This window comes from Pseudochaenichthys georgianus, chromosome 16, assembly GCF_902827115.2.
Source record: "Pseudochaenichthys georgianus chromosome 16, fPseGeo1.2, whole genome shotgun sequence".
Lineage (NCBI taxonomy): Eukaryota > Metazoa > Chordata > Actinopteri > Perciformes > Channichthyidae > Pseudochaenichthys > Pseudochaenichthys georgianus.
This window is the reverse complement of record NC_047518.2, coordinates 18,940,395-18,955,495: the sequence shown is the minus strand read 5'-3', so window position 1 is coordinate 18,955,495 and position 15,101 is coordinate 18,940,395. Positions and strand designations below refer to the sequence as shown.

Below are 15,101 nucleotides of genomic sequence, written 5' to 3'. Positions count from 1 at the left end.
CATTCAAAACAAGCAACAACCGGAAAACAGAGAAGAAGAACTACGTGTGTGTGTGTGATATAAATAAACAACAGCTATGTGCGTTAGCTTCACCTAGCATGTGTTCTTTGCAGGTGTTTGTTGAGGTTTGATTATGACTGATTTTAGAAAGTAACGAAGTAACGCGTGTCGGGGCAATGTTAGTAACTGTAGTGTGATTACTGGATTATAAAAGTAGCGCGTTACACTACTCCGTTACCGACAAAGTAATATTATTACAGTAACGCGTTACAAAGTAACGCGTTACACCCAACTCTGTTCTTGACGTCACGTTCACGGCAGGGCACTGTGGCACAGAGTGACGTTAGCGCTAGCCGACTAGCTCATGAGCCAACTCCACCTAGTTAGCGGTAGGGTTAAACCGCAGAAATGCCGAAACGAAAGACTTCATTTAATCCTGAATGGTCGAAAGAGCATGGATTCCTCACAAAAAGCCGAAAGGACGACTTCCATGCTTTTTGCACGTTGTGTCGTTGCGATGTGGACATAAGCAGCAAAGGAAAAGGTGCCGTCGACAGACATGCTAACACAGATAAGCACAAAAGCAACGATCAAAGCGCAGGTGCCTCTTCACTTTTATCGTTTTTCCGCGAAGCTTCATCCCCTCAAGATGACAAAATCTCTGCTGCAGAACTTTGTAAAGTGTATCATGCCGTCAAGCATCACCAGTTATACAGGAGTGTAGACTGTGGAATAAAAGTTGATCGCACAATCTACAACGACTCATCAATAGCAAAAGGGATGACCTGTGGAAAAAAAAAGGCCAAAGCTTTGTGCGAAAATGTCCAGACGCATGTGGATTAAAAGAAAAAGAACTGCATTATTCAGTGGCAAGTGATGCATCAAACAAAGGTACGATCAAGTGTTTCCCCATTGTACTGAGATATTTTCACTTTGAGGAGGGCGTGAAACATGCACTGTTGGATTTTTACAGTGATAGCAACGAAAAGTCAGAAGCTATAACAAATCAGCTGCTATCTAAACTGGAGATGTCTGGACTAGATGTGAAAAAAATGTCAGGATATGCAGCAGACAACGCCAGCGTTAACTATGGAAAACACAACAGTGTTTATCAGAAACGGAAACTGGCTCAAAAAGACATGCTCGCTGCAAACTGTTTAGCCCATATTCTGCACAATGCAACAAGATATGCAGCAAGCAACGTGGATATTGACATTGAAAATGTTGTGCTTAAGGTGTATAGTGTAGTGCCGAGAGATATGGAGTCAGAGGCGGTGCAAGGAAGGTGCAAGAATAGTTATTTATTCACAAGCTGCAAAGGACATGTCGGGTCGCAGCCCGGGTCGACAAGAGAGAGAGCCAAGAGGGCACACCTATTTATAGGTAACCCATAACATGTCCGTGTGGGAACAATAACCGCAACTGTAGTTCCAGGTTTGAATTATGTCCCAGTGGTTAAATAGGTGGTCACCACACAAGCCCCCCCAGAATTCAAACATGGCAAAAAAAAAAATATATATATATATCCCCACGTCCGTGGAGGAAGCACCACAAGGGCCGAGCCGAGGAGGGTGGGGCCGCAGGTGAGGACCGGGCCATGAAAGGGGGCCGCAGGAGAGGGCAGGGGCCCTAACGAGGGCGAGGGCACCCACACCGGTGGCGGGCCGTCGTAAGGGGGCCGCTCTAGGTGTTGCGGAGAACCCAGCAGGAAAGAGGGCAACCCGGCCGCAGGCAGACGCACAACGGCGGCGGGCATGAAGTCCTCGGCAGGCGTCGAGGTATCCCCGGAAGAGAGGAGCAGTCCCCCGGGAGGAAGGAGCGCAACCCGGCCGCAGGCAGACGTGCAACGGCGGCGGGCATGAAGTCCTCAGCAGGTGCTGAGGCATCACCGGGAAGCAGGAGAGGCCAGACAGGGTCCCGGAGCGCGCCACCCATGGGCCGATGGAGCATGGGCGACGTCCGGAACTGTCGAGGCGAGAGGGGGTCCAGGAGTGCGCCACCCAGGCGTCGATGAACGTGAGTGGCGTCTGGATATCCCCGGAAGGCAGGAGAGGCCAAAAGGCTCCGGAGCGCGCCACCCACGGGCCGATGGCAGCATGGGCGACGTCCAAAACCGTTGAGGCGAGACTGGGTCCAGGAGTGCACCACCCAGGCGTCGATGATAACGTGAGTGGCGTCTGGAACCGCCGTCGAGGTGGTGAAAAAGATGAGTGTCCACATGAGGTCAACCGGCTGGTCGAACCTCCTCTCCGGCACCGGAAAGAATTGTCAACAGTCAGATGTTAACAGAAATATGTCGACAGCCGTTAACAGCTAGCCGTTAGCTGGCTGCCATGGGTAGCTGCTAGCCGTCGTTAGCCCCTCGTGGTTAGCCGCTAGTAGTCGTCAGCTAGCGCAGCCAAGACGTGCAGCCGCACGCCCCGAAGAAACAAGCCCACGAGGTAGCAATCGGGTTGCTGGTCGACCCAACAGGTCGTGCATCGACCCCCTGTTGAATGGAAGGCTGATGCGGGAATGGCGAGCAACGTCCCAGCTCTTCTGCGGGGCGTGCACCGAGCCTCAGTCCGCGTGCCGGTGGCAGCCACGGACGATTCCAAAACATCCCCGGCATTTCGAGAAAGAAACTTGAGTTCCTTTTGCCGTGTTCGGGTCCGTCCCGGAAACTTCTCGAGACTTGTCAGGGTCACCAGTGTAGTACCGAGAGATATGGAGTCAGAGGCGGTGCAAGGAAGGTGCAAGAATAGTTATTTATTCACAAGCTGCAAAGGACATGTCGGGTCGCAGCCCGGGTCGACAAGAGAGAGAGCCAAGAGGGCACACCTATTTATAGGTAACCCATAACATGTCCGTGTGGGAACAATAACCGCAACTGTAGTTCCAGGTTTGAATTATGTCCCAGTGGTTAAATAGGTGGTCACCACAATAGCCATTTTAGCATCTCAGCTAGCAGAACGGCGCAGTTGAAGGAATTCTGCGAGTTTGTGGAAGTGGAGGAATGCAATCTGCTGCGGCACGTTGTCACGAGATGGTTGTCTCTGCTGCCATCTATTGACAGAATTCTGAAGTGTTGGAGACCCCTGAGGGCCCTGACCAGCTACTTTCAGAGTCTAGGTGAGGAGGAATGCTCCAAGATGTTGTGGAAATGCTTTGGCCTGTTATGGTTAGGAGTAACGAAGTATCTGAGATGTATTTTCTCTTCCTCAGTCACATTCTGAAAGTGTTTTCAGACTGCATTGAAGCACTTGAGGCCAAATCATTCAGCATAACCTCTGTGTTTAAGGTAATGACTGAACTGAAAGGGAAACTTGAGAGAAGGTTAAAGGACACATTTGTTGGCTTTGCTGTGAACAACAAACTCAAGCAGCTAACCCCTGATCTGGCAAAGAAATGTGAGGCTGATTTTCTTGTTTTCTATGAAAGAGCCAAGAAATACGTGAGTGAAAGGTATGACTTCTCTGAGAACAGCTATCATAGTAAAGTGTCAAAGCTTGGCCTCACAACTGCTGTGTCCTATGGAGAATACAGTGATGCAGTCCAAGCCTGCAGCCTGAAAGACATTGACATGGATGGACTCTATGAGGAATATGGCATGGTGGAAGCTATTCTCAGCTCTTCAGAAATGGAAGGATGCCACAGTGAGGAGCGGTATCTCAAACTGTTTTCCAAAGCAGAAGTCCCACTTGTGAATCTGAGGAAGGTCAGCGCCTATATCTTCTCCATCCCATGTAGCAATGCCCATACAGAACGTGTGTTCTCAATGATGACCTCAGCATGGAGAAATGAGAGAAATCGTCTGGATGTGGACAGTGTCAAGGCAGAGCTGCACATTTGTGTCAACTTCACATTTGAGTGCACAGACATGTACCAGAGACTCCTTACAAACAAAAAACTCTTGGAAGCAGCCAGGAAAGGGCAAAAGTATCGAAAATAGACATTCAACTTGTGGTTAGTACACTAGTCTCATTGTGTTTTGAGTGTGAAGGATTCTGTGAAGCCAGGATAAAAACTAAAAGATAATCCCAAAGTGTCCTCCTTTTTGGTGTTATGGAAATGGCCACCCTAACTCAAGTACAAGATTTGAATACTTCTACTTTTACGAAAGTACAAGATCTGAGTACTTCTACTTTTACTCTAGTACAAGATCTGAGTACTTCTACTTTTAATCAAGTACAATATCCGAGTACTTCTACTTTTACTCAAGAACAAGATCTATACTTATACCACCTCTGTGTATAGCCTAGAAAACGAAGGCTAAAGCTAACGTTAGCGGATAGTGACAATGTATGCTAGTTAGCCAGCTCAACGATAATATTGCGACAGAAAAACTTTTCATCATCACGCTCTGCCGCTCTGCTCTGAACACCTGCACGGCCCGTTCTAACAGCTGTTCACAGGCGGTCCAGTCTGTGCCACAGTGACTCCCGACCACACAGTTAATATTAACGAACGCACCCGTAGGTAATCAATGTAGCTGCTGAAGCTAGACACTCATCGCGGCCGCAGATTACTCCGGGTCTCAGACCCCCCCCATACCCCAAAACATTTTTTATTGCAGATCTACATGAGTCACACACACGACCTATTTTGGATTCAAAACGGCGAATTTCGCCCAAAGGTGACAAGTTTGCATCCCTGTAGGAATTTTCAGAATTTAAATAACTTGTTTTAATTTTGTTTTTTATCCCCTGTACACACATTGCTAAGTCCAAACCTGTTAACAAAAAGAACAACCCAGCAGTGTCGAAGAAACAGAAATAGCATCTTAATCAGTAGAATGACTAATCCATGTCATGTAAATAGAAACTTCTGAATTTAATGTATACAAATGTTCCAAAAGAAAGCTGTTTATAAACCGGCATTCGTTAAATCCAAATGAGTCTCAAACAAACTCTGCATCTTTGTTTGACTGTGAGAGACGTATACAGCAGGGAATACACATTGGTCTCAATAGTAAACAATGTTGTCAATCACTAGTTACACTGACTTTCAAACTTGGGGGAGTTGCATTGACATGTAAAACATTCACTCCCTGCCAGCTACAGATTTCTTCCAAACTTTTTACCCTCACTTTCATCCATCCATCTTATTAACACGACACAACAGTATCGAGTGTTTCTGGGATGAAACCATTAACTCGTGGTAATGTTGGGACTGCAGTCCATATTCCATGATCACCCTCTCTCCTCCACTCACCAATGCATCGGGGGATCTTGTTGTGGTTGCTCCAGGTGCCGTCTGGCTGGCAGACTGTGGTCGTCAGCTCTTTGGAGGAGAGCCGGTAGCCGTTGTTGCAGAAGTAGGTCACCCGTGTGGCGACAGAGTAATCAGTAGCGAGCACACCTCCGTTCACTGGCGCGGTGGGTACGCCACAGGACACAGCTGCAGGCGGTGAGAGGAAGGGTGTCATGAAACGTGTTTTCAAGAAACATCTCACATATACTGGAGCACTTTAGAGGGACACATTTTCACTTGACAGTCATTTTGTAAGAGTACATTTAAAAAAAACAATAACAATAAGGGCTGATTTAATTTAGCTGGACACTATGCCGACTGACAATCTTAGGAAAACGTTTTTACACCCACCAAATGCATTTACAATAATGATGCTTGAGTGTTCTGAGTCATGTCGACAATAAACCAATTCATTTGCTTAAAGTGTCTTTTAGAATATATATATTGTTTGTTATTTTACTCTTTATAAGGCTCTTGTAACTCTTAATCGCTTTATAATGCTTCACGGCCTCCTATATTCTCTGCCTTTTTTGACAATGCATTAAACCAGGGAATTCCCCACCCAAAGGTATAAGAAATGCAAGCTCTGAGAACATTTTAGAAACCAAAAACATATTCATTGGAATTGCCTTCAACTAGCTGTCACTTTCTATGTTTTATTCTTTTACATGTTTCATTGCCTTTCTGTATTTTATCGTTTGCTTTTATTCTGCAGTATTTGCCTGTGTGTGTTTTTATGTATCTTGTTCCAATGGGTTTCTAAACTACTCTCCCTGTTTGAAAGGTGCAATATGAATAATGTAAGTTTTTTTAATCCAATACATGAGAAAAAACAATAGAAAACATTTAATTAAGAAAAATAAACAAACCACATTAGACACTAAACAGAATTCCTAGGAGCCCTCGTACATTTTAATTAATAGGTTGCCAGACCGATACACCTAAGTATCAAAAACCCTTCCATGTGATACTTTGTAATGGATGGTGGCAATTCACTCATTTCTTTTTAATAAGAAATTAGCTCACCAAAGTATTTTTTAGGAGCCATACATTTAATTTACTTCTTGATTACATTTCGAATATGTATTTGATGTATTATCAGACTGAACAATTGTATTAATCTGTGGACAGTTTTCATTCAGAACCCTCAATTTATTGTTTTAGGATGCATATTTAATATACATTAGAGTGGACTTTGCACATATCAGTCAGTCAACAAACTTGCATGATATGTTAAATAGAAAAACAAATGCAATTGGTCATCCTCTTCCTATTTAGAGAATCTACAAAATGAAGATTTCCAATGTTAAACACTATGTTTTAATTTTGATTGCAGTAATGTTGTGAATCTTCAGTTAAAAGATGAGGAATTCTTGTTTTGTAAACATGTTTCCAAAGTATTGAATTTATCATTCCAGAATGAAAAGACACTATATGGGAAAACAATAGAATCTTTGCCCTGTACATTTTTCAGTTGAAGTTTATGGACAATTTGATCATTGGTGTTACACTGTGATCCGTCTCATATCTTTTGACGGGAAAGCAGTTTCTATGGCTCTAGACTTCTTCCAGTGTCCTTCATCCCCTGTATGGGAAAATCTGAGGCCTAATTCCTTTATTTTTCAGGCAACTAAACTGTCTAATGATGATGATTATTTTTTTCAATAAACTAGTGGGGGCTGATGTTGATGGTTTTATCGATGACATACTTTAGGCTAACTGCTTTCACTTGATATATTCATGTCATTTTGTTGTGCCTCTGTTCTATGTTTTACCTGGCTGCAAGACAATTTCCCTTAAAGATAAGAAAGTTGAAGTTGACAACACTTAAGGCAAACGCATGAAAGTAACACGTTTATGTAACTTGTAACAACAGTAACTCTAAATATGAAGCTCTCACACACAAAAAGACTCCCACTCAGCACTGTGTCCTTGTCTCTACACATAGAGTGAATCTTAGTAACTATGGCCACAGAGAATATAGCAGACAGAAAGCTCAAGATAGTACGATTCAAGGTGTTTATCATCAGAGTCAGAGGGGGCGAGTCAAGCGGGGAAACCAACATCTGCGGGGCCAGACTAAATGGGAACAGTTATGCAAACACACACACACACACAGGATAAAATGGAGCAGCAATGGTAGCTGCACACTGTGAAACATCAAAGGTAGGAATCTGGCAGCATGGCCAGGAGCCATTACGTTGGCCCTCACCTCTCCATGAGAGAATCAATCAGCATTCATTTGCAAGTACTGCTCAGTCACATACTAACATATGCTAATCACACGCACTAAACACTTTCCCACACTGCAGATGGAAAGTGTAATCGTTAGGAGGATGAAGTCTTTATTACAGCTTAGGTCATTGGGCCTGAAACATTATTTAGGTCATTGCTCTTCCTGTGAGACGCCCAAGCAACATTGATGGATTCATGTACTCTGTATTCCCAACACATCATTCAATATGGATTTGAAAGAATGAAGGATTGATGGTGTAATGTAATCACCAGCATCTAGCATAGAGCATATGGACAGCATATGTATGAATAAATTAGTTTATTTGCAGCTACGGTTGGGTTTATGTGCTTTGCAAGAGCTACTATGTGCAATTACCAAGCTGACGGAATTAATCACAGGTGTGGAGTGTTTTTATATCATTTTAAAGTACATGACATACATTTTGATTTCACTGCATCATGATAAAATGCAATTGAGAACACCATCTGTTGCTGTTTGCAGCAGTGTGAGTATTTGTGTCATGCATGCAATCATACCCACGCATATGCACACATTTCACATGTGCGCATCAAAGAACCCAATTAGTTGAGTGAGACCAAACAGCGGCAGACACTGCATGCTAATGGAGAGTTAGCCAAAGTAATTTGAAGAAGTGGAAATTGACAGAAGAAGGAAGGATTGATTTATGTTGCCTTTCCACCTGACAGGGTTCTGGCTCTCAATCAGGCAAGATTCAGTTCAGCTGTTAACAACACAGGAATGGAGCTTGTGCTGAGACACTCGGGTGCCTCACGCGCATGCCTGTCTACCCCCGCTGAGCATAGGGTTGCAGAGGCAGTGACCAGAAGAGCAGAGAAACAGCCAGGTAGGGTGAAGTTAGAAATAAAAGGCTGCCAGGGCTGATTTGCTCACCTTGACACGCGGGAACTGGCGAGTCCCAGGCGTAGAAGTCATAGGGGGTCTTCTTGCACACAGCTGTTCCCTTTCCGATCAGTTTGTAGCCCCTGTCGCAGGCCCAGCGCACCATGCTGTTCAGGTGACCTCCGGTCTGGCTCACGACAAAGCCGTGTTGTGGGGAGTCTGGGGTACTGCAGTACATCGCTACAATGGTTGGAGGAATAAAGGAACACGGGAGAGGAGCGGGATGAATATCGAGGAGAGGAGAGAGGCAACAACAGAAGGTGAGAATAAAGTCACAGAAAAGGGAATAGAGAACAGATAAACAGATGTTACTAGGGAAAAAGAGAAATAAAGCAGAGGAAAGGGCTTTAGGGCTTTAACAAAGCTCCTCTAGAGAAAGACTCAGGTGAACATTTTAGTCACAGCGAGGCTCCATTTTAAATTCAGAAAGATAATAAGGGAAGATGCCTGAGGACTGTCACATCTATTTAGCACTCAGGCTGTGTGCCAAAGGAAGTCCTCAAAATCACATTATTACTATTCCTCTCGTGGCCTATGGGCACGCACATATTCAATTTGATTTAACACAAGCAATACTCGTGCATCCTCTAGTTATTTGTTCCAAAGCCTTACTTTCCCCTCATCTTACAGCCCATCGAACACAAAAAAGGTACATTTGATTTCCAGAATATGAGCACCGAATAGCCGAAGGGACAGAAAAACCAAGGCAGGGATGTGTGCTTCACAAATATCATCAAACATTTCTTCAAATCAGGATGACTGGAAGAAAGCAGGGATTTCAGTAGAAAAGACACACACAGGGGTTTAAGTCAGTTCCTGTTCAAGTCAATCAAGTCAAGAAGGAGTTTTCTTTACAAAATTCATCACACCGACTTACTTTCACAGTAACACTCTAGTGTATTAAATATAATGGAGAGGCACAACATAAAAAAATCATGTCTTTTATGCTTTTTTCATTATCATTGATGCATTTCAAATGGAAGAAGATCCCCTTTGCGGCTCTTGCATAGTACCGTTTGCTTTATTAAAGAACCAATTAAGAATTTACAAACCTTTTTAAATTAGGGAGTGCATAACAACATGGAAGTCTTGCAGTGATTTCTTTTTCCTGCCTCATGTTGCTCTTATAGTGAGCCATTTGAAATTCAAAGTATTTTTGTCAATTTATTCATTTTTAAATCCAAAAAAAGAAGATCATTCATAGCATAATGTGATAAAAAATCATGGGGTCACATTGTATCCTCATGTAGCTGCAGCAGAGAAGCTTCGATGAATATATTTCCCTATTTATTGTTATCACTCGTTCAATTGAAGCATCTCTAGAGAGTGTTGACAATATAAATGCCTTAAAAACCCAAGACTTTTATCACTTCTCTCTAGTTAAGAGATAAAGTATATTGAAATAGCACTAGTAAAAGTATGATTATAAGCTGGATACATACTTTGATACTCACCCACGTATCTGATGTGGAAGCCACGTCTGTTGGTGCCGTGGTCAGAGGACCAGCGCAGCAGGAGCTGGTGGCCGGCGGTGGTCAGGCTGAAGGGCGTCTCAATGTCACCGCTGAGGGATGCCAGGCTCTGCCCGTAGATGTTGGGACCTGAACACAGACAGACACAAACACAATGTACCAGAAGAACAAGCATTAATGTAGACGGACGCAAACATACATCTTCATTTGTTTCCTAGTTAAATAGCACTAAGTGCAGGTGTGTGGTGAGAACACCAGACCATATATTGTTTAACATTTCCAAATGCCTTATCATGGCATCAAACACACGGTTGCATTTATTTAAAATGTAAATACAGGACTTGTATAAAATCTTATCTTAAATGTTAACACTATAACTCATTCTAGTAAACGGAGCAATGAGCAGATTTTTAAAAAATTCAACCAGGGAACAATCTGAGGATCCAATAGCCGCTTTCACACCAAGTACTTTGCCGTACTTAGTTCCCAGCACTTAGTTCCCAGCACTTAAGGCCCTGACACACCAAGCAGCCACCAGAGGACTCGCCGACGCCGGCGGTTGCGTCGCAGTGTTCTCCTACGTCTTGGCCATGTGTCGCACGGGAACACACCGCAAAGACTTCAGTGCATGAGTGGCAATAACTCTCCTTACCAGCAGGCGGCGGTAGTGTGTATTCGTCATTCAAAAGAGGCAACAACCGGAAAACAGAGCAGAAGAACAGACTACGTGATATAAACAAACAACAAATAGCGTGTGCGTTCCATTTCCCTCTCGTCCATCGAAAACATGTTTCGTGCGGCACTGGAGCTATCAGCCATAAGAGGGGTTAGCGATAAGAAACAATAACAATGTGCCTACAGAACTGTCAGTTGCAGCCCTAGCATTAGTATTGGTTATAGTAACAGCTACACCATTAAAATACTACTTCTAGGCAGATTGAGGAGGATAATGGGAGAATGAACAGAGGGGCAGAAACATCCATCTGAATAATAATAATAATAACTGTATTTGTATCGCACCTTTCATACAGGGGATTGCAGTTCAAAGTGCTTTACATCAGTAAGAAATGAGATATAAAATCAGTGTAAAATAAGCAGCAAGAGCAAAGCATAAAGTGGGATAAAATAATGCAGATATATATATATATATATATATCTGCATTATTGTGTCAGGGCCTTTAGTACCCCCATGGAACTAAGAGCCGATCACATTCACACCGGAATAAATTACCTGAGGGAAGATTACGCAAATGAAGCCGCTGACGTCACTTCTTCTTCTTCTTCTTCTTCTGCTTTGGGTTTACTGGCAGGCCGCAAACCACTTCACGGCGTATACTGCCACCCGAAGTCCCCGGCCGGAAGTCCCCGGAGTTGGGGACTGGCTTCCGAGTAAATCTCCTCATCTCCAGCGCTCCCATGTTTTATTTTGTGGTGCCATAAATTATTCTTTCTCTGTTGGTGCGCGAGGTTAATGCTAAAGCTAATAATGATAATGCCAGCAAATAGAATGGCGGCTTCAAAAAACTTTTCCGAGTTTTACGGGGCGTTGTTTGCAATTCGCCCAGCCAATCAGAAATTGGAACTTTTTTCTCCCCAGGAAAGTACCACCTCTCTAGCAGGGACTAAAAAGGGGGTAAAAGTTATCATGAACTAAGTTCTCTTTTTGGTGTGAACGCAAAATCGCAGGAGCTATCGGAACTAAACGGGAAAAGTACGGGGTGTGAAAGCGCCTATTGCCTTCATCAAGGGCCCCTCAGCAGTGCCAAGGAGGCAATGTGGCCCCCCTCAAAGAATCAGTCAACACTGCAATTAATCTGTTGGGACTTGAACAGGCGACCCTCCGTTCCTCAGCCAAATCCCTACAGACTGAGCTACTGCCACCCCTGAACACACTAGAACCCAAAATCAGCTCTAAAATAAGATGCTGAAACAGCGGTTAAAAAATGTTTTTCCCACTGAGAAGCACTACAATTTTAACAGTAGACCAAACACATACATTATTTAGCTTGAGTCAAATTGTTTGTATATTGCTTAGTACATTTTTCACACCAACATTCCAGCAGAACCCACCATCAAATATTTCCAAGATGTCAAACTCCTTCTCTGTCTGGAAGAGCTCAAAGTGAAGAGTCATGTTGTAACCCTTTTCCACGTTGATCAGCCAGGAGCACATCTGGAGATTGGGGTAGTTGTCAGGGTAGCCTGGACTCAAGATCACCCCCATGGAGTCAAAACGCACCTCATGGGCTGGACATTGGACTGGAAGAACAGAAACAGTATAAGGGCATGCAGCGATACAGGGAGAACAACGGAAAAAGAGAAGGGGTGGAGGTTGAAAGAGGGAGATGAAAACCTAGCGGAGGCAGAAAACTGAATAAACAGAGGTAAAGGGAAGAGATTTGAAGGTACAATTAAAGATGAGGCAAGATGATTTGAAGAAAGAAAATACAGGAATGCTCCACTGTGACAGTGGCAATCACATTGGAAAAATAACTAGTCCTGGAAACAATTACATTCCAGCCACACTGATATTGCACCTAAGGGCTGAGCTGGTGAGACTGCTCTTGTCACCAGGCTCCCCTGATATCAAATTATAAAACTGAATAGGTGAGACAGCTATCTTTGTATAGAAAAATTGAGCGTGTGTGTGTGTGCGAGTAGATGTGAATCAGCTCACAGCATTCCCTTAATTTCCTTTAGGCTGGCATGCTGGAAAATGACAGTTCTGTTTCCTTCTTTTCCTTTTCTGCTGTTAACACAAGTTTCTCTTCAGTGTCACTAGTGAAGAAACATGATGCATATAAAAGGTTAATGTGAACAAGTGCTCCAAATAAAAAGGTCACTGGGAACAGTTGGACATATATCAAGAAAAAAAGGCAGAGTAGGAAAAAAAATTAACACAAAGCAATATAAATATTCCTCTGGGAAGTTGCTGCAGTTTCAACTAGCACAGATTTTGGCTCAGATAACAGGCAGATATGATCTCCGAAAGGTTCTAAATAAAAATACATTTCTTAAAGCACACAGTACAGCAATCATCCTCTGCGGGAACTGAGGTCAACAAAGCATCTCATTACAATAAATCAACAACAAAGTTGAATACTTGAATCAAAGAAAAAGAAAAGACAAAAGCATAAAAGGATTTGTTCATGGCAGAATCAATAGTTATAGAAACACTTTTCATCAGGGAGGAAACAAATCTCCAGTCGATCTGCTCAGAAAATAAATTAACATAGCAATTTGTTACGAATTGCAGTATTTCTTTGCAACCATTGCTTGGCAGTTTGTGATAGATGTGATCAATATGTTTCGGTGCATACTTGAGTGAAGTCTTTCCTGATCAGACGCTTCTGGTTTTTACATCTCTCAAAACAGTATTAACTTATATTTATTTCCAATTCCTCTTCTTTATATAGTGGGCTCTAATGAGCATATACGGAAGAAAAGGTCAACCAAAGCTGACCTCCAGTATAAGGGCTAAAATTAAAGAGCAATGTGCAGGGTGTATTTCTTAATGAGTTTACACTTCTGATGAAAGGATCATTTCAATATTTATTCATTAAAGGGAAAAAAAGGAATTTTGGATAATGACACCTCAAAGCTTTTTGAGAATGGTGTTGGTGTGTCAGTTCAGTGATCAGCATGTCATTTTCAACCAGTTTCAGGTTTATATTTGCAGTTTCCTAAACTGTAAATTATTTACAAACACTGCTTTCTAAAGTTCACACTTTCCCAAATATAGTCTGAACTGTATTTTGTACGTAGTTGAGAGCCTTGATGTTGCATGTGAGATTTAAAAGTACGTCTAAAGTTGAATGTTAGACACTTGTGACTCTCACTGACCATACGATGGAGTTCATAACGGCGTCTTCTGTCTGTGCAGTTAATTCACGCCGCTGCTTCCTCAGTTCTCTCAGCAGGAGCCTTACTCCTACTGATGGCAGTAAGAATATTTTCATAAAGCTGACACAAATTCAACTTAAGAGAAATGCGTGAAGAAGTAGTTACTTAAATTACTGTTTTCATTCTTTACAACTTAAATACATATATTAACAATGGGCTTGCCAGCTTTGTCCACTGTACACAATCCCATTCCCTGGGGTGCTTTACCATATTGGATTGCTTTAAGATGCAGATTAAATCTATATCTGGCACAAGTTTGTTATTGAAATAATTGAGCCCTTAATACTAGTTTAATAAGTTAACGTTGCCACGCAACACACACAAGTTCATCCAGTAAGCACAGTTGTGTCTTAAATTCCCTTGCCTCAAACTGTAGGTGCAGGGATTAAAAAAAGAATAATTGTGAGAGGCTTAACACCGTTTCAGACACCTCAATACTTTTACCGAGGACCATGATCAGGACAAAGACTGAAACTTACAATGTATTCCTATATTGATTAGGATACTATAAAAATATTATTAAATAAGTATTTTGCAAAACATGCAAGTATTGCCTGAAAAACTAATATAAAAAGAATATAGCACCATTACTAAGTAAATAAATATCCCAACATCACCAGGAAATTCATCTCTGAATAATGATTCGATGGTTAAATGGAACTTATATTTAGTTTTTGACATAAATCAAAGTGTCTGTTAGAATATTAGTCTCTTTTGGCCCATTTATGTATGGTAGTATTTCAATGTAATTTACAATGGCATGCATGCAAAATGTGATGTTTTAAACAGGACTGCCAATGGCATTTGTTCTGTAACTTCTTTTGCAAACCAGTAATTGTTTATTCTTTTACTCAGATCACTGTGTGTAGAATAAGAATGCCATGGCAACGACTGATATATATTGCCGGCTGCAGAGACATCATAAAATAAACATACATAAGTATAATGGAGATAGGTTAGAGCAGAAATTGCTTTTCATTAGGTTTTCTGACACATGAAAACCTATGGGAATGTGAAGATTGATATTACAAAATGTAATGGGTCGGACTCAACCTGCATGTGGCAGATGGTTTGCTGGGCATACACAGCAGTAAACTCAATTGTGGCCATATCCTTGATTGAAGCTGATACACAACCTTCCTCATTGGAGACAGAGTCTGGGGAAATATCTGAATTTGAGGGTGAACGTGTATAGCCATGCAAGGACATTTCAGTGTTATCTTATAAGCATACAATGACAATTAACAGAAGGGTTGACAGCAAACAAAAGTGAAAAGGAGGAACACTGGAGAATTGGTTTTCCGGCAAGCAGCCGACAGGAAATGGCTCCTTTTTTA

At 42.4% G+C, this 15,101-nt stretch overlaps 1 protein-coding gene across 1 annotated transcript in view; it reads right to left on the bottom strand.

The window, feature by feature from the left end:
- Window positions 1–15,101, bottom strand: part of LOC117461335 (CUB and sushi domain-containing protein 3-like) — a 262,738-nt gene that overhangs the window by 64,558 nt on the left and 183,079 nt on the right. Inside the window, 4 exon segments of the mRNA XM_034103156.2 lie at window positions 5,194–5,379; window positions 8,381–8,569; window positions 9,844–9,990; window positions 11,932–12,120. Of these exon segments, the coding sequence (XP_033959047.2) occupies window positions 5,194–5,379; window positions 8,381–8,569; window positions 9,844–9,990; window positions 11,932–12,120 (711 nt within the window).